Source organism: Varanus komodoensis, unplaced genomic scaffold (genome assembly GCF_004798865.1).
Source record: "Varanus komodoensis strain SLA01 unplaced genomic scaffold, ASM479886v1 scaffold3, whole genome shotgun sequence".
NCBI classification, from domain to species: Eukaryota; Metazoa; Chordata; class Lepidosauria; order Squamata; family Varanidae; genus Varanus; species Varanus komodoensis.
The window spans coordinates 30,741,005-30,767,005 of NW_025335761.1; the positions used below are offsets into that span (position 1 = coordinate 30,741,005).

The following is a 26,001-nucleotide window of genomic DNA, read 5'->3' on the forward strand; positions in this document are numbered from 1 at the left end:
TTGCAGTACTCTAACAGGAAATTTATCAGAGATGGAATAATTGACAGACTATCTTGGGCCTTATGCGAGCTGGCATATTGCCTTAGTAAGAAAAGGTGCTCCTGGCCAACTGGGGCTCCAATGACAGTGATGATTGTATCTACTTAATGTCATCTGCTTTTGCCTTCAAATACATGGGATCTAAATATAATAAATAAATAAAATCCAGAACAAGGTAAAGTCTCATTGTGTGAAGAAACTTGAGTGGATCCCAATATCCGAAGCAGATGATGAAGTAATGACCATGTATATATTACTAACCAGAATTAGAAATAGTTATCAGTAGTATTACTATTAATAATTTACTAATTAATATATACAACTAATATACAATTATATGCTTTACAATTAGAAAACTTACATAGCTCCTGCTTTTATTTAAACATGGAAGGAAACAGACTTTGAAACTGAAGTGTTGAACAATAATTTTAAGTCTTTTTACAGCTTCTTCAGCTATAATCCAATATACACTGAGGGTAAGTCCCATTGAACTCAGTGGGGCTTGCTGGATAGAGAAGCATAGAAATGAGCTGACAATAGGATATAGGTTGTGGTACTACGTGAATGAAACAGGGAGAAAGGGAAGCAAAACAAAGGCGTTCAATTTTATACTGCCTGAGATTTTGATATAATATACCTCCCTTTTTCAGTACATTGTATTTCACAAAAATCCAGTGTTCAGTAACTTAAAAAAAATTCAATTCTGCTTTATTTTGCTGTATCTCAAGTTTTTCTCTCAACATTTCCACAAAGAGGGAATGCTTACTAATCAAAGTCAGCCCTAAGGGATCTGTGGCATGGTGGATTGATTTAAATCAAGATGATTTAAATCACCAATGACTCTTCATGGATTTTAATCAACACTTCTATTTACACTTCAGTGGTTTTCTAAGAGAAGGTACATTCCTATTGGTTGATAAACATTTAAAACATTTTGATTTACAACAAGATATAGTCTGTTCCACAGATTTGCGACATCTTTTGACACTGCAGAGAGCACATTACAAAGAGAGTGCAGTATTTTAAGGTAAAATTATGCATTTTTAGAATGCTACAGAATGAAAATTTATTTACTTCATGTGGTCATAAAAGTCCTTAAAAGAAATGGTTGATAAATGGAGGAGTCACTGCTTTGTCATTAGATGGACACTGAATTTTAGTAATGCCTTTTTGAATAATATAATAATATTCACAGTTTCTTATGTGACCATTCTGGACTTAAGCAATAGAAATGATAAATTATGGGTATGAAATTGACTCAGGAGATAATTATGAAGATCCTGATGGAGGGCATTGTTACCACAGTTTTCCATATATGTGTATGCATATCTGAAACCAATTCTGTGTTCAGGGAATAAGCATTCTAGGACTTGAAAAACTGGAGGAAATTCACCTCAGATCCTGAGACACAGGTAAACAGACAGGTTCTGTACAGCATTTATATTTATTTATTTATCAAATTTGTATGCTGTCCATTACTTCCATCTCTGGACAGCTTATAACATTATTTCAGAATAAAATAAGTTAACTATTCCACGCTGGCTGAACATCATATAAAATATAAATAATCTTCTCACAGTTAAAATATATTAAAATATTGATCAAATAAAAAGGTCTTGACCTGGCGCCGAAAAACATATGACAGCACCAGGCGGACCTCTCTAGGGAGTGCATTCCATAGTAGGGGTGCCACTGCAGAGAAGGCCCACCTCTGGGTGCTCTGTCTCCTAACCTCTTTCAAAGAAGGTTCCTGGAGGAGGGCTTCTGCTGCCGATTTCAGGGGGTGGGAGGGCATATAGGGAAAAAGGCATTTTTTTAAGTATCCTGGTCCCAAGCCATTTAGGGCTTTATAGGTAATAACCAGCACCTTGAATTGAGCCTTGACTTAGATGGGAAGCCAGTGGAGCTGATAGAGGACTGGAGTTATACAGTAGATAGAGGAAGATCCCAAAACCAGTCTTCTGGAAGAACAGGGACCAAAGTAACAGCTGGTAGAGCATGGAGTACCAGAGTTAGCACATAGCCATCAAGATTCACATAAGCCTTGATGACCTGCTTCTCTGTGAATTTGTCCAATCCCCTTTTAAAATAATTGAAATAGGTGGTAATCTCTACTTTATTTATTTTTCGATTTATATTCTGCCTTTTTCCTACAATGTGCTCAAGGCAGCTTACATCTCCTCCTCCATCTTATCCCCACAACAACAACTTACTTCCTCTGTAAATGAATTCCATAGTTTAGCTACCCGCTGTGTGAAGAAGTGCTTCCATTTATCTGTGTCTTGAATCTTCCACCAGTGTGTTTCATGGGATGACCCTGGGTTTCTACTATAATGGGAAAGGGAATAAAATGGCTAAAGTTTGTTTGTTTGTTTGTTTATTTATTTAGAAGGCTTCTATGCCACCCCATTCGCTGAAGCCTCGGGGCGGCTCACAATAATAAATAAATACAGTATAAAACAATATAATTTGAGTCAACCTGGCCTGAAAAATAAAATAAATAATATTAACAATTAAAATAACGTTTGAATAAAAAGGTCTTTGCCTGGCACCGAAAAACAAATATTTTTACGAACTGTAGTTTCTATAACCTGATTGTTGGTAGCAGTGACAACATAAATGCTTTGTGGTACAGTAACAGTATATAATTTGTTTTAAAATAAAGGTAACCTATGTTAGTCAATGTTGTTGCTTATTCCCATTGAATAAAGTTCTCTTTGTTTACTTGTTCATCTGACCTGTTTGTCTTTTGCCTTATAACCTTAGGTTAAATAGTATATTATGGGTATTTAGTTTTGTGGTGGTGACAGAAGTAAATATAATGCTACTGCATCCAATAAGTGGAATATACCTGTTTGTGTTGTCTTCCACATATTGCTGTAAGTAGCATCTGGATGCCATAATGAAGGCGATTTTTTCCACATTTTGGTGGCAGAACTGGAAATGACTTAGTGAAGAAACATGAACTTCCATGTCATTAACCCTAAAAATGACAGCTATATTTGACATGCATGTATACACATTTTCTTCCTCTGCATAAAGATAACTTAATGCTGTGTTTAAACATTCCTCAAAAGCAGAACAGATTATATGACTTTTGGTAGTATCTTCACATTTTAAAGGGTCTTTCTGATACTATGCCACAGATTGCTATGTATTTGTGAAAATATTGAATTCCTGCCTATTTCCTTGTACTGACTAAACAGTAACAAGATACACTTTTAGAGATGCAACACATACATGTTGGTGACAGACACTAACCAGAAACTCTCTGACCCACCTGCTTCCGGTAGTAGCTTCATTTTGGATGGAAGTAATCATAGCAACAAATATTACTGAATGCATGTATTCCTCAAGCCCAATGCACTGATGAATGTTGAGGCTGGGTGCTATCCTCTTTGGACCATAGCTAAGAAACTTGGTTATTGTGGAAGTTCTTCATAGCCATGCATATAACCATCTGAGTTTGGAAAAAAATATTTGATAACTTAAATAGGAACAGTGACTGAAGAGATGCTAGGACTGGTGCCATATGGCCAGATTACATTTGAGAACAGGAAAGTCTTGAAATATTTAGAAACATATAGAATGGCTTCCTCAACTGAATACTTGAGGAATATACTGAATATAACTCCTGAATACTTCCCAGAGTTAGTATAATTTATATACCTTTTGAACATATGTAATCATATGTGGGATCAGTCCAAGGCTACCTTAATTCATGTCTATATTTCTGGACGTTTTGTAGACTCTCAGGGGGAAGGTGCAGGTGGCTTACATCATTTAAGTTTTTGTAGATTTCAGGTGCTTTAAAGCTATTATTGATGGTGATTATGTTAATATTTAATAATTAGATTTGCATTATTAACTAAGCCACACTGGCTTATATAAATTGTAACATGTACCAGAATGTGTACTGTGTGATTTTTATACAGATCACCTGGGTATGGCTTCATGGCATCCGGTCCCTGGTAGCATGGCTTGTTGGAGTGAGAAACAACCATTCAATAATCCTACAACAGCCTACAGTGGCATAGTTTGGTCAAGTCAACTGGCTCTCTGTATCAGAGATTATTTTGGGATAGGGGCAGGATGGGAAGGATATATTTTCATTGCTTTAATGCCACCAGAAAGAAAAAAAGTGTTGTGGTGCCTTAAAGAACAGCAAAGCTATTATGGCATTTTATTTTTTTAAGACACGAAAACTAATGACACAGTAAATTGTACATCTTTAATGTGCAGCAACATCTCAAATGTCTTTAAGGTGCTTTGTTGTTATTTTCTGCAAAAAATTACCTGGCTATCCCTCTAGAAACTTCTAACAAATTGGATAAGTATATTGCAAGAATTTAAAATTTTCTTATTTCTGATTTTTTTCTGTATGTTTTGGAGAGCAGAAATAGGATTGCCTTTTCATGTCTGTTTTCTTGAGGACCTATCATGTTTTTCCTTTAGTTTGGGTGGGGGAATTAAAGATAGATAAAGTAGAACGTTCCAGATATGGTATACCATGCACCAATGTAGAAGATATATATATAGAGAGATGAACCAAAACAGGTTATTTTAAAGTTAATATCTGCAATTCTGTGTATGTTTCCAATAGAATGCAGTCAGATTATATTGGCATAGATTCAACATTATGCATTCATTTTAAATACACGAACCTTGCATGAACTTTCAGAGTAGGCCTGGTAAAAAGGCAAATAAATAATACATAGTGTATTAGAGAGAAAGCTGACTTCATATATTGCAGCAGTTCTGTGGTTGTTGTTGAACACCGTTTATATTTAATGGAACCCTGTGCAGCCAGCATAGGGCATAACTGGCTTCCTACATAGATTGGCCTGAGCTCTAACCTAGACCTCTCGGGACTACTGCCACGGCATGGAGGATCATTGCCTAATGGGCCAGAAATACGAGAAGGTGATTACACATATTATGACATTCAAATACAAGGAAGGGTGTTTTGGGAGTAACCATGCTGTGCCTCACAAGGATGCTCCTGTTCAGGAAGAACAAAAAACAAAAACCTGTCCTTCCAGTGACAAAGTGCTTTTTCTTTCGCTTCGAATTGGAATCTGCAATGTGAATTTGTTTGTTAACTTCAGTCATGAAAAGAGTCACATAGGAAATTGCTGCTGTTCCACCAAATTAGTTTCTTGGATATCTTTTTAATTGGAGCTCATAACTCAGATTCTTGGTATTTTAGGAAGATGAACAATATAAATTGAAGTACAGATATTTTTCAGGCAAAGCTCAGTTCAAAGGAAGCTTTTATACACAGATGAGGTTGCTAACAAATAGCATGACATACTATAATGAGACTGTGTTTTCTTCAGTAATTTCACATTTGTAAACTATACTGCTGCGAAAGTAAGTGGAGTGTTTATCTACTCTATTTTTACACTGATAAATCTGTGTTAAAGATCAGGATGCCCAACAGAGACAAAGCAAGTGTATATAAAAAGTCTAAACTCTAAATCAGTTATACAACACCTTCAAATACAATATATTGCACTTGTTCAGAATGCTCATTTCCACATGAGTATTTTTAATGGAGAAGATGTCAATTTATGTTTAAGAACAAATAAACTGTAGTACTTTGACAGCCGTTCACACTTAATTCTTTGCGTTAAACCAACAGCATTCTTTTCCACAAACATCTTTTGTTAGGACAATGCTCTCAGACAGAATTTATGAGAAATGGAATTATGTTACCAAGGAGATAGCATTTACTATAATGAAGAGTAGATCCTAGAAAATGGCCCCTTTTACAGCAGCTCAGAACAGAGCCACAAAAGCAATTGATTGGTCTTGGCATTTAGTCTTATATCAGCTGTGTCATCCATTGCTTCAGGAGTGAGAACACTAATCTAAAGTGACATTTCTGTTCTGGCGGGCTTTTCTGCCCTGATGAAAGCAATTACTTCATTCTTAAATTATAATTTGCAGGAGTTTCCACCACTTTAATTGATAACTTTTTGTTCTGAGAAGTTCAGTTGTGAAGTGATTAGCTGATTTTGTAAACAGAAATGTTAGGTGTGATATGCACAAGTTGTTCTGAAATAAATGTGATGTTTGATCAGGTAAAACTGCTTTTTCTCTACTGTTTTTAAGCTGTTAAATGGATACTTCAGAAAGGGGGAAATTGTAGCATTTAGATCTTAGATAAACAGAATTATTAAGTTATGACATGAGCTGTAGAAATGTATTTAATTTATGATTGGATCAAGAATACATTAATGTAAAACAATTGTTTACAGTCATAGAATACTATTCTGCCATGACACTTTTCATCCAATAAATTCCTCAAATATTTGCTTGGAATAAGTGATAAGAGTATAATGAATATATTATTTAAAGATTTGTCAAATATCAGTGCTCTGTGTGCGTACATGTGTAACATACACATATACAATATGTTTTTCATTTATAAAGAAAAGACAGTTTGAATCATGTCCAGTTCTGTATTTTCTTATATAGATTTTTAAAAAGGCATTTAATGTGTTAAATGGAAAATATAAAGCAAAAATGAAGGTCATACTGATTTAGCACATCAAACAGTCTTTGTCAGCCAAGCTTAATATATCCTGAGTTTGTGGAACAAATGAAATTTTGCTGCTGTGTTACACTTTGCTTCCAAACAACCATTACAACTGGTTTTATATATTGTGTGAGCATCAGACCATCAAACAGTGCATCTTTACTGACGTGTTGCTGCAGTGATGATCTACAGCAGCAATCTGCCATTTATATAAGGGCAAAATGTGCATCTATATTTAGTTGTGAAATTGGCCTATTATACTCTTGATGTTTACAGAGGCTAACATAAATTAATGATGACAGCTATGAGCAGTGCATTAGTTAAGCAGCAGAGTTCTTACCTTGAACTTGAAGGTTCCAGCTTTAACTTCTAGCATATACTAGGCAGCTTTCTTCACACATTACAGAAAAGCTTCTGAAACCATTACCTTTTCTTGGGCAGGATTAAAGAACTTCATTTTGTGGTCTGTGCCACTTTAGATAATAACAGGTAATAATTTTATTTACAAATATATCTAAATGTTCCTAGTGAGAAAATGAATATTTATGCTATGAGGAAACAAATAATTCCCTCCCCCAACACACATGCGCGCGCGCGCACGCACACACACACACACACTAATGTATTGGTGTAAATTGCCTAATTTTAGTTTGAAGTTTGTCCAATAAGTAATTTCCACCACAGAGTTTGGTGTAGTTTTATTGGATTTTATGTTGCTTTTTAAGTTGAACCCACAAATATTTTCATGCAGTTCATGTCAGGAATAGTGTAGATTCTGTAACAACTATAGATTCCACTGTTAACTATGACCAGAGATCTGACAAGTATGCAGGTGTTCAAAGGTTTGTGAGTTAAGATGATGAAGTCTTTGATGAATTTTTAATAGTTGAATTTTTAATATAGCCTGGCCGTGTTTCTTTGAGTCTGTATTTCAGATTAATTGATAAATTTTAGAATGGTGCAGCCCTAGATTCTCCTAAGCAAACAAGTAGGGGAAAAATCTATAAAAATATGCCAGGTTAGCTTCTCCTCAGATCTTAGGGGTTGCTTCTTTAAAAGAGAATTATGAAAGGCTTTTAACATTACTTCTTTTCAATGAAAAGCTGCTTTATTCATTAAAAACACTTTTATTAAACAGAAATATTGTTTCAACAGTTTCTGAATTCCTGAGTTCTTACAGCACCCGCAAGTCTAAAGGGATTGTGAATTCTCTTTCCTTGGAGAAAATCTGGAACATTACAGCAAAAAATAACAAGAGTCCTGTAATTTTCTGTTGATACCATAAAGAGTTCATGACCAGAACTAAAAATCCCTCAAACTGATCCAATAACTTCAAATTGCCCAAATACAAAGCACAAAACTATGGCAATGGGACAGGCCTCCGAACAGCCCCTGAAGAATTAATGGCCTTAGAAACTACAATATCACCATTTGTCAGTCTCCTCCTACAAAGCATCTTCCCTCACCTTTCCAAGCTGCCATGGGCTTGCAAATGATAGTCACTGGTCACTGGTGCATTTCCAGTCCATTTCTCTTCTATTAGACCTAGGAATACCACTGTGGAAATTTAGATGCTATAGTGGTAGGAGCAATTACACCTGCTAAATAAAAATGAGAGAATGTAACCTCATGGGTAAAAGGTCACATATGGCATATTTTTTGTCATTGACCCACTGATCCAACTTGCATATCCTTTCAGAGGGTTTGGATACTCTTTCTATAAAACACAGGCACTATGGGTAGTTTCCAAATAGGCTGTTGTGCTCGCACCTGTTCCCTTGTACAAGTGGCACCACCACTTGTTCAACAGGTATTTAGTGCTTCACAGAGCAGACATGAGTGGAAACACTCATTTCTGGAGAGTGAAATGTTGGCAGAGCTTGGTTATATGAGTTTTGCTGATTGCCCTATTTCTTGTCCTGATCTGAAGTGCTAAATTCCTATTGCACTCGTTATGGATTCAGCTGGCCCTTTGACAGCATTGGTTGCTGCCCATTATCTCAAAGGATGCAATGGACTAGCATTATTTGAAAGTATTTGAGCATTATTTTGAGCATTAATGATAAAATACTATTAGAGAAGCCTTGAGAATAATCAGGAGATGCCTTCATAACTACACCTGACTTTCCTGATCTCTGTCCACTTTGACTGCCTTTTATACTCTCCTGTTCCACCTGACAAAAGGCAGATTTTGGAAAGGAGGAGAGTCAGGCAGTTATCATTGGCACTGCAAAAGAAAGCACAGCACTATAGTGACTGCCCTTTACAGTTTCTTGGACCTGGCTACCCCCACATGAGGCAGCACAAAGCTTTTCTGCTGTTTAATGCTAACTAATGTAAAGGGGTACTAGAGCAATGCACAAGCTGTGTCATTCTCAATGGCTGATGCCATCCTAGCATAGTTGCAACAACCTTTCAGCCCCTAGCACATTATTGTATGCCTATAGCCCTCCAAACCAATCCCTATTTATTACAAGTACAATACAGTCACTTCAAAATACTTTTTGTAAGATTATAATATGGAATGATGACACTTGATATTTCAGGAAATTACAGGACTGTTTGAATTTTCTCCAAATGAAATGTTAAATAAAATGTGTTTTTTTACATAGTGACATGTAAATGTTAACACAATTGTTATATAACAAATGGTTTTAGTATGAACCCATTTCTGCTGTATACCTGTCACTTGCTGGAAGAACAAAAATGCTGGTTTATTAGGTCTCTGTATAAGAATGGTGTAGTACACAAGCAAGACATCAAAAGTTGAAGCAGTTTTTACATACAGAAATGAGAATTTATCATAGAAACTGGCAGCACAGTCAATGCATAGTCTTTCAATGAGATCAATGAAACCATTTGCTCTCTGACTGTGGGCAAGAGTAATGTGTGGTTCTGTGGAAGATATGCAATAGATATGCAAGGAGCATATGTTACTCTCCCTGTGTGAATAATGTAGTAGTGCCCATGTTGGCAAGATGACAGAAGGACCAGGGAAGACCCTGTTGGGCCCATTCCGCTCCCTGTTTCACTGATCCATGCATTGTGACCTATATTTAAATTTTAAAGCAAGATTTTTAACTGTATCCTCTGGGGTGAAAATGAAGGCCTTCACATTTTTTAAAACCCTTTTTAAGCCTTTTTATTTAAACACCATTTTAAAAATTAGTAATTTTAGTAGTTTAACAGTTGCTTTGATTTATTGATTTATTGGTTATATACTATTTATTGGTTATATACTATTTTACTGTATTGTTTACTGGTTGTTTTTATTGGTTATTGATTTTAATGCTGTAAGCTGTCCTGAGACATTCTCATAAAGGATGGCATACATATGTTTTAAATAAATAAATAAATAAATTTCATCCTGCATATTTTTCACATTCTCTGCATGCATCAATCAGTTTATGAAACTGTAAATCAAAACATATAATATACTCTCATAATAAAAAGCACTGAACATAACATTAATTTGAAGGGCATTTTGTGTCTTGAGGAGGATCAGTTTGTTTAGAACCTGGATTGCAGTAGTGAATTGTACAGTTTATTATGGTAACAGACCAATACCAGTTTTTATACAAAATAAAGATACAACAAGTTAAGAGTAGTTAGATAAAAAAATAATCAAATTTGTGTGGGTGTTAGATAGTCAAGATATAAAGGAGGTTGAAAAATGAAAGAGAAAGAACTTCCAAGGAGCATTAGTTTATTTCTAAATGAGCTACTGGGCTGGATGCAAAGGTTACTTTCCTTTGGCAGATGGAGCATCCAACCAGTGGATGTCTACTTTAACTGGAGTAAAGGGGATCTCTTTATCCTACCCATTATAATAGAAACATATTATAATAGAAACATAGAGAACTGTCATGTACTTTGTTGTGTCATTGGGACGTTTGGCTCAGGATTGTCTACACTGCTGAGCAGTGCTTTTCCAGTTTGACAAGGGGTCTTTCCTTTCCTTCCAGGAAATGTCAGGGACTGAAACTGAGACCTTTTCCATCCAAAGCATGTGCTCTGCGAGCAGCTTAGCTGGGTACTAGACAAAATGCAACATGGCAATATGTTTTCTGTGCTACTTGGAAGTGCTAGCTAGTAGTTATAGTCCAGTTAGGCCAGATTCACACTACAAGCTTACTGCAAGAGCTAGGGAACAAAGAAATGTGAAGCCATTTCTACAACTGTACCATAATTTAAATGATTAATAATAATAGATTATATTACATTCTTCTTGCCAAACAGAACATTGCTTTCTACTGGAATAATTCCCTTCTGCACTTTTCTCTGTTTTACTGGTTGCTGTATTTATTATCTCTAGAAATATTATATCAATAAAGTTTCCCACAAAGATATATGAGCATGAATGGAATGTTTATATTTTGAAAATATGTACAGGGTATTTGCTTAGAAACTAGGAATAAGAAAGAGAACTGGTCAAATCAGACAGAACGTAATACTGATGAGCCACCTGCTCTGTTGTTCTTGTTTCAGTTTACAAGCCTTGAGAAAGGAAAAGTCCCGAGATGCTGCTCGTTCTCGCCGAGGGAAGGAAAATTTTGAGTTCTACGAGTTGGCCAAACTGTTGCCACTTCCTGCAGCTATTACCAGCCAGCTTGACAAGGCATCTATCATCCGATTAACAATTAGTTATTTGAAGATGAGGGACTTTGCTAATCAGGGGGATCCTCCATGGAACTTGCGAATGGAAGGACCACCACCCAACACATCAGTAAAAGGTATGGGGTTGGATGGTCATAGTGTATGCAATGTGGCAGCCAATTCTAATCTCTAAACTGAAATGTTTACCATCCTTTCTTTTTTCCCTGCATATCAAATCCTTTAAAGGGATACAAATGTGGAAAACTGAGGTCTGCATGAGAAAGACACCATGTGAAGGTGAAATAAACCTCTTATTCTATATTTATTTTATTTTTAAAAAACATCTCAGTACAACTATTGTACTGAAAAAAAATGAAATTACGTGTATATTTTTCATGAGTTAGGCCACAATTCAGCACAGAGTTTAGTGCCTTTAAACCCACTGAAATCAGTGAGCTTAAGCATGCTTAATACTGTGTTGGACTGTAGCCCTGAAGTGCAATCCCTATGCATGTTAATTTAAAAGCAATCCCTACTGTGTTCAAAGAGGATTTCTCCTAAGTGTACATAGAGCTGTTGCCTTAGAGTTTTTCTGTTTGCTCAATAGAAAACATGCTTCTGACTGAAGAATTGTAAACTTCCTTAGTGAGAAGAGGAACAATACAATTGTTGAATTCTATGTAGAAATACTGGAGTTATTGTTAATTGTTATGCTTTCATTCTGTTTATAGTTTTATAATTCACCAGATATGAAAGTAATTTCTCACAAGTAGGGCCTACTGTTATTTATTTATTTTCATTTGCATGCCACCCCATAGCCTGAACCTCTGGGCAACTCACAATGAGGGTAAAAACAGTCAATATAAGTAGATAAAACCATAAATAGAATAAAACTATAAAATCCAGTATGCAACATAAAATCCAAGAATTTAAGAGTTAAAGGCTCGAGATAATTGAGCATAAATGTCAGTTTACTCTGACTTGGGGGTTGTATGCAGCAGTGTCCTTCCACCAGTGGAATAGGCACCACCAATGGATGGATGGATGGATGGATCTCTCTCTCTCTCCTGCAGCCTATTGTATCCCTCACCTCAAATCTGCTCCAGAGTTGGGGATCCTCCAGAACAGATTTTTGGGGTTTGCAGACACATGGCAATTCCATGAGTGGAAGTCATTTTCAATAGCACTGTATTTAGCTGAAGCATTACAAAGGACCATGCATTACTGTGTGTATATGTCACTTACGTTAAGGTATTGGAGGCCAACATTTATAGTTCAGAGATTAGATAATTAATTCTTTTCCATTGTATGTATAAACTTTTATGAACACTTTTATCAGTGTTCAGCTGCTTATAACTACTCAACTATAGTCAAAAAGTTCACATTGTTGAACTAATGAAACCTGCATTAAATGTGCTAAAGCCTCCACGCAGACCTGTAGTGGATATAGGAAATTTTCATTATTATTGCTTTAATGCAATGGTTCAGCCCAATTTCTGCTCCTAATTTTCCACCTAAAACCTGCCATCAAAGTGGCATTTAAACACAAAACAATTAACTAGTTTCCTGCATTGCAGTGGAGGTGAAAAGGCACTGGAAGTTGGAAAAGTTTGGGAAAAGTTCAAAGTACATGTTGATTTTTCTTGGATCAGAGTATATCGTGATATAAAGCTTAAAGAAGGGCTCCCCATCAAAAGCTTTTTGACTAGTCCATTGGACTAATATATACAGCAGAAGGTTCCTACATTAATTTTTAGAAGAGATATTTCCTAGTCATGTCTTCATTTTTGAAGCAAAGAGGGTATACAATGGATTTCAAGAGTGGTATATTTCTGTGCTTGGATTAGAAAAAGTTACAGTGGACATGACAGAAATTAGGTTTAATTGAGAGAACCAGTAAGATATGATGATCAATGGAAACAAATACTGTAGGAAGGACAGAGAAGGACACAATATAACTCAAAATGGTATTGCACTGTATAGCAAACAAACTAGAAATTCAGAAGGTACAGGCCTGTCTACAGAACTTCAGTGGTTAGCAACACCAGGCACCAACAGTAACTTAATACTAGGGAAATACTGTCACCACTTGACCAAACTTTTCAGGTTGGTCTTGAGATGAACATGAAAATCAGGGAGGCAACAAAAGGAGAACATGGAAAGATGCCTGTTAGGTCACAGCAGGGAGATGCAACATCTAAATACCCTAAAAACCATAACCTAGTACAGTTTTGTATGGGATTGACCAGAGGGGAAGTGATATAGAATTTTATCCTCAGTTATTGTGGGATGTGATGTGTGGCTGAACCATTTGGAAAGTTTGGGCATAGCATGGCCATCTTGCGCCTGTATGTATGTATGTATGGAATTTTCAAGGGAGTCCAACATGATTGTATTTGACTTCAGAACAGGAAACCTCTAAAAATTAGAAGATTGGTAAAAAGGAATTTGAGAAGGAAACCCAGTAAACAAAAATCTCTCCAGAATGTGTAAGCTATTCAAAATCACAACAATAGAATCTAAGGTAAAATCTATGTCATAGAGCAGGAAAGTAACTTCCAACAGGACTGAAGCATAGTTAACTAATGTAGTCAAGTGAACTATTGACTTCAAAAGATTTAGACTTTCCTGAACTGACATTTTCAGGAAGGCTATTTAAACCACAGTTAATGCAAAATAATAAAATAACATGCAAGATTGGGCTGAACAGTGGACTTGGTTGTATGAATTGAACTATTTTTGATGATGCTTTGCTCTATTCCATGGGATTTCATATATGCACTAAGAGAGTCTCTCTCCATCTTAACTTCTGTTGCCTTCAATACACACACACACACACACATGTGGAATTTCCAATTGACAGGTATAGATCCATGAGCATTAACTGCATTATTTTGTTCCTGGAAGTCTTCTGGACAATTTTAAAAGATTTGAAATAGCAAAACACATTCTACTAAATTATTCTGGGAAAAGGTATTTTTATTGTATGTGTGAATCTGCTACATGTAGAATCAGTTCATCAGTATGTTTTTCCCCTTTGTTTATTAGGTTTCTCTGTTTATAAAACTGTTAAATATTTTTGAAATTTTATCAAATGAATGTAATTCTCATTTATTAAGGTATTAGTTTTTGTCATTTGTATGGGTAGATAGTTTTAAATAAATAGTCTTCATCAGTATAACAAACATGGCTTCTAATCCTGCAATAAAATGACTAGATACTGTATATTGGGTCACCCCAATCAGTCTCCTAAAGGCATTTGGAAAATGTATGAGAAATACTTACAGAGTATAAACTATAGGTATTAGTAAAAATGAGATGGCCTGTTAATAATTCTTTATAGAAGCTTACTTTTGAATTTGTCCTGGGTGATTGTACAGCAATTTAATCATTTTAATTTAGAGCTTCAGAAAGGTCTTTTACTCTGTCCTGTCTATAAAGGGTGATGAATTTGTTTTCTTATGCATGTTTTGTATGGATTATTCTGAGTTGTGCTTGCAGAAACAACATTCAGGTGATGGTGTGCAATATTTCCTAAGTCAATTACTTCATGGAAATGATATGTTAAACAACTGCAAAGCAAGAGATAGTTTTCACCATTATTTTAGAAATACCTATACTGTTACAGATCAAATATACATAATACAAGAAATGACCACACATTCCCAGCAGTGGTTCAGCTAAATAACTGATTATTGTAACCTTTAAAGAAATCTCATTCTTGCAGCTGTTGGTTTAAGTACTTCTCTAATCACAAGAATCTTTGTTTAGAGGATATATAAAAAGTATTTATATCATTTAATCTAAAAAGCAGCAGCCACTCTTATGACATTTAATAAAATGATGTAATTTTTCTAGTATAACCGGTCACTGCATTAAGAATGAATTCCATTCCTGAAATTGTCTTTAAGTCAAATTTGTATGTATGTCGGATCACATATATAAAACACTTTAAAAATACTTCCATATACTTTTAAACATTTTAAACACATTTTAATAAAGATAATAATACAGTAGTACAGGTACTGAAGAAAGAGAAAGAGAATTTGTATGCATTTGTGAAATGTTATTTCTTGAGCTAACGTTAAGCCTAACATTAATTGGATGATGATGGAGATTGACCTAGTGCTGCAGAATCAGGGTTTGATTGTGCTGTGGGTGGGGGGTTCCCACTTTCTAGTTCCAACCACTGGCGCAGCTTGCCATTTTCCCCCTCCTCCTTTTCTTTCCCTCCTTCCTTCCTCTCCTCACTGCCTGGTGCTTACCACCTGCCACCCGCAGGGGCCCACTTGCCACTTTAGGAGGAGGCAAGACTTCCAAGTTTGCTCATCCATAAGTAGGGGTTGTTCTTAACTCAGACATTTGTAACTGGGGACAGAGTGTATACCAGACTATGGGCCTCCCCCCACCAGCCACCCGCCCACCCACATAATTTTTACTTGAGGAATAAGAGCTACCAAATACAATGCTATGCACATTTTTCAGTAGGTTATTTGAAGAACTAGATTTTCAAGATCAGAATAAAATTGTCTGATGAAGTTTCATGTCAAAGATAATTGGAAAGAAATATTAAATAAAAGGATATCCATTCAATGTATAGGAAATAGAGATCCAATTTAAAGAAAATATTTAGCCTAACAGATGCTTAGGACAAACTGTTTCTATCAACACAACTGTTGGAAGATCTGTAATTATAATTCTGTAGTCTGTTATATTCCAAACCGTGTCTGGAAGATGCGCACGCGCTCGCGCTCTCTCTCTCTCTCTCTCTCGCTCTCGCTCTCGCTCTCTCTCTCATATATCTATCTATAATCTACCTATGTATCTGTGTGTATAATGTGATTTTCCAGTTTTGTCATAAACCTGGTATTGTAAGCATATCTTCATATAATATTTCGACTACAAATGTTGCCAAATTCTGGATGAATCTGGAATTTAGCTATGGATTTGGATGGTCTGGATAATGGCATGGGATTTGGAAGAAGGCAGATTCTACCATAGAGTTCAATGTATTGATCCATCTTTTAGGATCACACAGTATGTCAGGTCACAGCCATGGGTCTCTTCAGAGGTGTCTGGGTCATGGCCTGCTTAGCAGTGTAGCACATGATAGGCTTTGGAAGATGTAGGATCTGCCAAAACCTATGCTAAAGGGAAGACCTTAGCAACAGCTCAGGAGAATTAGGCAGGGATCAGGAACTCTGCAGTTTAGTGAATACAGGCTGAAGTAAGAGTAGAAGCCCCTAAGCCCTGATTTGCACCAGTAATATTATCAGTGAGCAGAGTACCTAGTGACTTTTGAGGATAGCTAGAGTAGCTTGATGCACAGAGGGCCAGGTGCACTTTGTGTCTATCTGAGTGTGCTGGAAGTTGTGTGTGATCCTCAAATTCTTTGGACTAGAATACTAGAACCCAGAGTTATTCAAGTAAAACTGAACTGCTGGTGATTTCAGGACAGACCAAAGGAAATACCAGTGAAACTCTGGGATTCATTTAAATAAGGTGCGGTGGTGGTGATCAACTCAAAAGGAGGTTAGAAGGGTACATAGAGGATAAGGTTATCAGTGACTGCTATTTATAATGACTGTATACTACCTGTAGGACTAGATGCCACATGCCTTTCAATATCAATGATTTGCAAACAGTACAAGAGAGGACTTTGCTCCCTTGTTCTGTTGGTAACCTTGCCTGCAGGGATCTGGTTGACCATTGCAGGAAAAATGGCTGTACCAGGATCTGATCACTTGCTGGATCAGATCAAAAGGATCGATCCAGCAAGTGATTATCATCATCATTATTACATTGCATTAAGTACATCCAGTTTGCACAATCAGCAGAATCTATTAGTAAAGATTTTACTACAATATGCCATTTCAGGAGGAGCTCATGTTCGCAAATTCGTCTCCACCAAATTGTACCTGAAGTATGAATGATAATGATAATAATTTTGATCCAATATGTTTGCAAACATTTAAATTAGTGCTATAAGTTAGTTTATTGTAGTGCTTCAAATAACTTTTAGATCTAATAATATACACTTAAATGTAATGTGCTTCATATTTTCATGGGTTAATGATGTAGGTTTCAGTTAAGCAACCGGAGGAGTACCACACTGCTTTACAAGGTAATAAAATGATTCACAAGTGGATTCATTCTAATGAGGGAATTAGCTTCCTGATGAGAAGAGTTAAAAGAGCCAATATTGTTGCTGTTTGATAGTTTTTAAATGTTTATTTTAAATATAGAATGGTATACAAGGTCCCCCTCTAGAAACAGAAGAAATTCTTCCATTCACAGAAGAGTCTTTGATCTAGCAGAGTTCCACTAGCATCAGTGGGAGGGAATTGTATACCAAGTCCACCATCTTCAGTACTCTTCTGGAGGATCCTCCTGTCCTGTAGAACTGATTTTTGGAGGGGCCGGGGAATTGACAAAATTTTCCCTTCTGCTCACATTACTGGAAGTGTTATTTGGATCAAAAGCCCTTTCATGAAGAGATGAGCACTGAACACATTGTTTGAAAGTGAGGGATTGAGTTTTTTTTCTAAATTGATCTTCTATTTTTCTTTTGGTTTTTAGTTGAGTTGCTCCTGGAATGGAAAGTAATCGGTAATTGCACTGCATTACAGAGGGCCTTTCCTTTACACTCGGTGATACAAGCCAGTTCAACTGTTGAAATGAAATATCTTTTCCAAAATAATTTTGGTATCTGTTTGTATTACTCTCCTTTTAAAAAAATTGTTCCTGTCACTGAGATTTAGGGCATTTTATGCATTTAAAGCAATATATTCTTTAGAAGTGAAACATTAATGATAAGCATTATATGTTTTTGCCCAGTCCAGGTTTGGATTCCATATTTTATTCTATTTTATTAATGACAGCAAATGGATCATGTAAACAAGTGAGGTGAATTATAATGTAGTATTGATATGAAATACAGCAAACATCAAGATAGTCTTGACACAAAGTAGTCACATCTCTTATGTAACTAAATTTCAGTATCCATCTAGGCAAGTCCCACATTTAGGTTAGAATATTCTGCGCATCATTGGCAACTGGTCTTGCAAGGTATAGAAGCACAGAACATCAGGGGCATGCAACTAACCCCTTATTTTATGTATGTATTAAGTTTCTGTATTACCCAATAGCCAAAGCTCTAACATGTTCAAAGCTTTTGTGAGAGGAGTATGTGTGAACTAATGTGCTAATGCACTGACATAACAGTGCCCTTAAGCAGCAAAGTAAAATGTGAAACCATCTTTCACGGGCATCTAAATCCATGACGTACTTATACAATTATTTGTAGGTCTTTTCCAGTCTAACTCTGCTAAATTTCTACTAACTTCACATAGTGCACACATATCTGCTATATCCATTTTTTATTTGAATGTGTTGCTTCAAACTACCATGCATGTCTACTTTTGGGTGGAGAGATACTTTGGCAGAGAACATGGGCTGTGTCTTTCCCCAGAACAAGCCAGAGTCAGAAGCTAAAGCAAAAAACAGAAAAGCCCCTGCCAGGCTAATGTGACATGATGAAGCACTATAAGGTGTTTGAATAAATTGAATGTTTACCACTGGAATTACTTTACCATTGGAATTAATGGGATTTTGAAGTGTTCCACTTAGGGCCCATCATGTTCCGAATATTTTTAAAAGAGATTGGTGATATGAGGAGGTGGGCGGAGACTTTTGCATGAGGTAGTGGAATCAACACTTTCTGTTTGTGAATTTCCAAATGTTGATGGCATACAATTATTTCAAAATTGCAATATCCTGATTTAGGTCTAGAAATTATCCAGAGGCATGAAGTCTTTCCCTCTTCCCCCCTCAGTGTGTGCATAAACAGATATATTCCACACAGATATACACACACATTTATGAGCATAGGAAAAATAAACAGATTGGCCCAAGGCTATGAAATGTAAGTGTGACATTTCTTTGCGAGGTTCATTTGTATACAAAATAAGCACAGTAAGCACAACATCAGTAACTGATGACACATATTTCCTAGGTTTGTTGTGCTAATTTAGTGGGAGTGAAAACCATTGTCTTTATTTTAAGTGGGCACATCTATATTCATCCATGTCTATGTATATGTGCCAGTTGAGGATAATATGTCATATCATTGTTGAAGTGGGAGCTACTCTATCTTGGTTTATTAAGCTGAGATATGCATAAGCTTATTTGTTTATGTATTATTTAACTGTATGTTTCAGCAGCAGTGTTCACTTCTCCTTCCCTGGTGAGTTGAATGAAACCAGGAACAGTCCCTGTTTTTTCCCACTGTACCTGAAAAGTGAAAATATTGTTACCAACTATGGAACAACACAGAGAACAAATTGTGTTTTGAAATTGGTTTATGGCAGTGCCTGTAAGCCCCCAAAGTTGGAGGCTTATGGTCATCCAGTGCAGACCACATTTACCTCCTTGGCCTTTTGCCCTTGATTTTATACCACCGTTTTTCCTGTCTAGCTAGAGCATTTCATTGGCCAAAGGGAGGAGGCTGGAGAAGCATCAAAACGGCATTAGGATCTTAGCCTCACTAGTCTCCTCCCAACCACCCAAAATGCCCCCTTTTATCTATCTTTGCAGTTACATTTCTGACCTTGCAAGGGAGCCAGTGTGGTTCTTTCTGTTCCATCTGGTACTGGACAAAGGAAGAAGAGGTCAGAGCTCCACTTACCCAAAGTCAGAGCTCTCTCTCTGACTTTGGGATCTGGGAATCTAGACTATCCTGTGGCCTCTCAGACTCTGCCTAGGAATTGCTCCCTTTGTATCCCAATTGTTCTGAACTGAAACCATGGTTTCCTGGTTTGGTAAAAATGGGAAACTCATGTTAATTAGACATTTTCTGCTTTAAAAAAACCTTACAGAAAAGGAGGAGCAAAGGGGCTTTTGCACACCTCATCTTAAGGAGCTGAATTCTTTTCTGAATTAGGATGGTAAGCTTATATCAAAATAAATATGCCTGTCTCTATGCTACGCTTAATTGTTTATACACCTGAGAGTAATCTGTTTACGCCTGTGGAAGTTAATCCCAGATTTTCTTGTGGGGAGCAACCTAAATTCTGTGTATTCCATTTAGTCATTCGAGACACTTAATATGTTGTCCTACAACCACATTTTCAGGGCAGCTTACAATAAAATAAATGCCAATAAAATACATATGTATGTGAGTTTTCCATCAATTCTAGAAAGTAAGTGGTTAAGGTTAGTGTTTAAGGTTACTAATGATTCTTCAAATGTAATCCAAGCATTGTATCTCTAAGCTGATCAATTCTAACTAATATAAAGTCTTTCTTATGCACAGGTTTGTTACAGAAGCATGCAACGTAGTCTTGTGTAAGCACGACTGCCTGTTTGATTCAGTCTTTGGATTAGTTGAATGCTCCTCATAGACATGTTTTAAGTTTTCATTTCTGCTTGCATTTGTATTAAATGGAAACTGTGCTTTTCTTTCCTATGGATCACTGCCATATGGATGTGCAGAATTGCCTGCTACACTTCATCCATCATTCATACAACATAGACCAGGAATACACACATACCTTTTCTGATTTTTAAAAAAGAAGAATTCTGTTAATTTCCCCTTTTAACAGTGGATTTATACAGAATAGTCCAATGGTGTTTAATTCCAATATTAACCAATTTACAGAGATATTAGGAAATAAAACATTCTAAAAAGTGAAAGTAAACAAGGAGATTTCAAGAACTTTTAGGTACTTCTCCATATTTTCAGATTTTGGCTTTCAGGATATTAACTGTTCATTTGTTACAGTGTTGTGAAAGTATATGACAACCGAAAGAGAAAATAGATCTCCATGCTCTGTGAGCTTAGACCCCAATGATTTAGGAAAATAAGTAAATTATGTTATCTGTGTATGTAGGTGCAACCCATACATTCCACTTGTGTTGTTCTCAAAATTTAATCTCTACCAATAGACAGAATTCGGATTAACCAATTTCAGTTAAAAATTGATGTTCTGTTATATGAATGCTGGCAGCAGAAATATCAAAGATATTTCCAGCTGTGCACACAATTTTTAACATTTCTATGTTTATATTTTTAATCTATAAGTGATGCTTTCTGAGTAGATTACAACAAGATCAATTGTGCCATTCAGTGTGGATGCCTATAACCCTCTAAACTCAGACGATTATGGGCATCCAGTGGAGGCTAAGAGGTACATGGAGGCAAGGATTGCGTCTGCATTTCTGCCACCATCCAAAACACTTAGATGGCCAATTTTGACTGTCTGGGTCTTTTACCCCGATTGCAAGGAGAAGGGACTGAGATATTGCCAAGGTTCCTAATATTCTGATTGAGTCTTATCCCCCCCCCCTTCATTCCCCCTCATTCCACCCCACACTGCTGCTGAAGTCACAGTTGTGACTTTGAAGCTGCAGCCAGCACAGAAAGAACTGTACTGGCTGTGCAGGTGGAGGGAGGGCCCTCCAAATTCAGAGCCTCAGCACCCACCTTAGGGCACTTGCCCAAGGTCATAGCTAGGCTCTGAATTTTCCAACAGCCATCTAGCCAGTGTCTAGCAACCACAGGACTGCACTCTAAAATGTCTTTCAAACAGTTAAAATACAAAATATAACGTTTAATATTTAAAACAATACAATACAGATGTTTTTCTCATGGACAGGTAACTTTGTAGGATTACAGTTCTGGATAATAAAGGTAATGTAGCTTAAGGGCAAACTTCTTTAAATAAGCTGTAAGTATCAACCTATGGTTAAAAATGCACTCTATATTCAATCCTCATTAAATATTTAATAGTTCATTTCAGTTGTCTTTTACATGTGCACTATATTATTATTGTTTTCCAGAGAACCAGAAAATTTTATATGAATTTTGCCTCACCTACTTCATCGGTATTTCTTCATAACATCCAAGTGTCATAATTCATTTGCTTCTGTATCTTAGTTTCTTAGGTATGGCCGCTACAATCTTAAACAAAACAGTCTCTGCAAAAACTGACCATGAACAATTGCTTCGGTGAAGTAACCAGATTTCTTATGAAACACTTGGGGCATCGTAGCCTAGTTACATCCTTTTAAATACTGAAGAAAAACACAGTCCATCCATCTTGGCTTTTGCATAAGTGCTATTATTTTCACACAAACTCCTCTGCTTTTAGAAGAGAAAATACATAGGGAAAAGACACAATGGGTTATGCCATAAAATTTGTAAATGTGAGCATGTCTGTTCTTTGTAATTCTTGAATTGTGATATTTGTCTTGCTTCTCGTGGATTTTTGCTGCCACATTTCCAGGGTTCTCAGTCAGGATCAAGAGGTATTCTGAGCAATAACTGGAAGTCTGGGATGGCAGGAAGTAGCTTTCCATGTGAAGGGGTTTCAATATCTGAGTTCTTCTTCTGGAAGAAGATGGAAGGTTCCATCTCATGCTTTTCAGGCTGTACCAGTAATGCAGCCTTTCCCTGTTTTTCGAGAAAGAACATCAGAGAGGAACAAAGGAGGCTCAGGAAGGAGAATTATTCCTCACTTTACCTATCACTAACTTTCTACTACTCAATAATGTACTCAGGCAACCATTAAATATTCTAAGGATTTTCTACTCGGAGTTAGGATTTGACCATGGTATTCTCTATGTCTTAGCTTTCTCTTTTCTGTCTGCAGTCCTATCATGTTTTTTTTTAAAGGAAAACAACTATATGACATTATTCTAATTTTCATTTTACCATTCTGATTGATGAATAATATATAGTAATAGTGTTCAGGCTAGTAGAATAATGCTTGGATCATATGATATAATAAATTATATTGTATTCACCCCAAATCTATATATTTGTCAGCTGGCTGGCATATAATAGGGAGTTTTTTCCCTAAATTAAGCAGTTAAAAATGCTTACTATCGACAATGTGCATAATTTCTTCTGTTTTAGTGATTGCACTAAAATCTCTCTGATGACAAGTATGATGCAAAGACAAAAGATATGCCACTGAGAAATGCATGTAAGTTAAGGGTTCCACAGCTGTTTGAAATTAGTTTACATTTTGAAGAAAAGAGCAAAACGGCTTTGGGAGTAAGCTATTTACAAGCCAGTATACTAGGTAGCAATATTTTCATGGCTGAAACACATGCAGTATGATTCCACTTTTGAGCAGTGACTCCATCTTGTGATATATTCTATATAAAAAAACAAATAGCACATTTTCTTATATTCAAGCTTCAATCTAAGGGTCTAACCACACCACATTTTAAATGTGTCACTTGCAGCAGTGTGTGGGTACTTTTTTTCTTTAATCCTAAGTAATGGGGTCTTCTTTTCAGTGGAACTGTAGCATGTGGAATGGGAGCTTTGTTTCTGGCACTAATTGCATCATGAGGGGGGAACTGCAGAGGGAGGAGAAAAGAGTCAAGCCTCCACATTCCAACCTTTCCATGGTAGAATTGAAGAAAACCTCTGAAGTTGCTGCATGCAAGATATTTATGTGCAATTCCAGCTTAAATTATTGCAGTGGGATATATGTTGCTCTATTTGTCTTTTAGGACATTATTTCTCGAGGAATAGCCATGGATTTTCATGGGTCCCCAATATTCTGAGCAGGTATTGAGGGAAAGGGAGGGTCCAAGGGGAGAGGAATCAGTTCTGCTGGCAATATTACTTCTGCTTGTAGAGCAGTGATACTGGATTCGACACAGTTAATCTCCCAGAGTAACCTGAATATTATTTGATTCACAACAGTGGCAGTGGTAGTGATGGCTTCTTCTTTTTCCTCTTCCTCCTGTATTTGGAAGGCCTTTAATGTCTCTAATAATTCTTATTCGATTTTGTCCATGTTTTTATACTTTTTCTTAATCCTTTTCATGATGAAGTACCAAAGATGCACAGTGTTCGATGTATACTTTCCTCACTGATTATACAGTGACATATAGTACTTTTGGTATTATTTTGCGACAACTAATCTTCAATTGCAGCTAAAAGTTGATGATGTGAAAATGTCTGTGATACCTCAGCTGAGAAGAGGTGCTTTGTGATGAGGATTGAACTATCACATTAAGCTAAAGAGAACAGAGGTTTCATTTTGGCGCATCAAAATTGATGATATAATTGAAAAGCAAATTCATATGGACTTTGCTTAACCAAAGGAGTAATGAGAAAGTGACTGAAGCATCAAGATCTGAGAATGGATGTTACCTGACCAAACCACCTTCCCTTCTCTTGACTTTGTTTGCATCATTGCAGTCTTGCACCCTCATAATTGTTGAAGTCTTTTTCTCTTTCCTTATCTGCAGACCTTTCTACAATATAGATATATGAAGTCGGGCCTATCTCCTATAGCATTTTAATTTGCTTGTGCTACCTCAGACCTGCTACACTCAGACGTCTTGCTTTAGAACTCAAAAAATATATTTTGTCTGGTGATTTCAAAGTGATTTGTTATAAAACCATTATATGACCTGGTATAATGTAGTGGAAAAATTAGTGGAGGGGACGGTTTGGCTGTCAATTATTCCCCCTAATATTATTTAGATTTTTTATATTTTACTAAGTTGAAAGCTTCAAACACAATTGCACTATCTTTAATTTCATTACAATTATTTGAGTACTGCCATTTAGTTTAATACTGTTCGTTTATACTGACAAAAAGGAAGAAAACATGGAACCTGTCATCAGTCATTCATTTAATCAAGTAGCAAAAGTAGACAAATAAACATACTGAGTTAATTATTCTTCTGAATATAATGACTAACAATTCTCTTGACAATCTATTCTCTTTTTAACCCACTCACTATCAACACAGTTATCATTTAGAAATGTTCACCATTAAATTGTGAACAGTTCTATAACAATTACTTTTCTTTAGCTTTGACTATTTTAGAAAACAATCTCTTCTATGTTGTGTATTTTATTCTTTGGTAACTTGGGATGATTGTGTACTTCCAATATCATTTAGAAGACCTGTCAGAATCTATGTGAGGGTGAGGGAGTGCTCTGCTGAAGTGGTGGTCATTGCACCTGTAGGGTATATGTGTGTGCGTGTGTGCAGAGAGACTTCCAAGCTCCTGCCAGAGCATATTACATATGCAAGAGAGTTGGGAAAGGAGTGTTAGCTATTATCAAAATATATATTCTACCTTGATATAAAAAAGAACCAAGACAGCTTTCATTCCAGATTAAAATACACTATCAGAAATACACATTGCCCAACCTCCCTCCCAACCCCCAAAATCTGAAAGGCAGCAATATCAGAAAAACATATTCAGATGATACTCCATAAGTCTTTGATGCCTCCAGGCAGATTTCATTGTGGGGGGGCTTTTCCAATGTTATCCATCAAAGCTGAAAAGGCCCTTGTCACATGTATCCACCTGAGATTTCTGTCATTGGTGGAAACCCAAATTGGTCTTAGATGAAAGATAATGTTTTGGGCTGGGCTCATATGGAAAGAAGGTAATTGCTATGAGATATTCTGATGTTAGACCCTACAAGCTTTGAAGATTCAAGTCAGCACTTTGAACAGCCTCACAACAAATTGTCAAGTTTTGAGTTTTTTTTAAATTTTGTTAATTAAAAAATAGTCACATTTTGAACTGATATAAAATTTCTAGTGTATTTTCAAGGGCAGGCTAACATTGAAAATGGTACACTAAACTAATAGTTAATAGAGCACGAATGACTGAAGAAATGTTAATAGAGCACGAATGACTGCTTTGTTCCAGGAACGACATAATTTGAGTGTAGGAGGAAGCTGGTGAAACCATTCCAGGCCACTGCTTCAGGGCCAGAACCAAGACCACTCCCAAACTGCTTCGGGGTTGAACACCTTCTCTGTTCATCAGAA

At 36.4% G+C, this 26,001-nt stretch overlaps 1 protein-coding gene across 2 annotated transcripts in view; it reads left to right on the top strand.

Moving 5' to 3' along the window:
* The window catches only part of NPAS3 (neuronal PAS domain protein 3), a 563,345-nt gene that overhangs the window by 22,042 nt on the left and 515,302 nt on the right, over positions 1–26,001 (top strand). Inside the window, exons 2-3 of one of the 2 annotated variants that reach the window (XM_044436057.1) lie at positions 11,072–11,316; positions 11,426–11,476. In XM_044436057.1, the coding sequence (XP_044291992.1) occupies positions 11,072–11,316; positions 11,426–11,476 (296 nt within the window). The remainder of the gene's footprint in view (positions 1–11,071; positions 11,317–11,425; positions 11,477–26,001) is intronic. The other variant, XM_044436058.1, reaches the window with a different exon arrangement.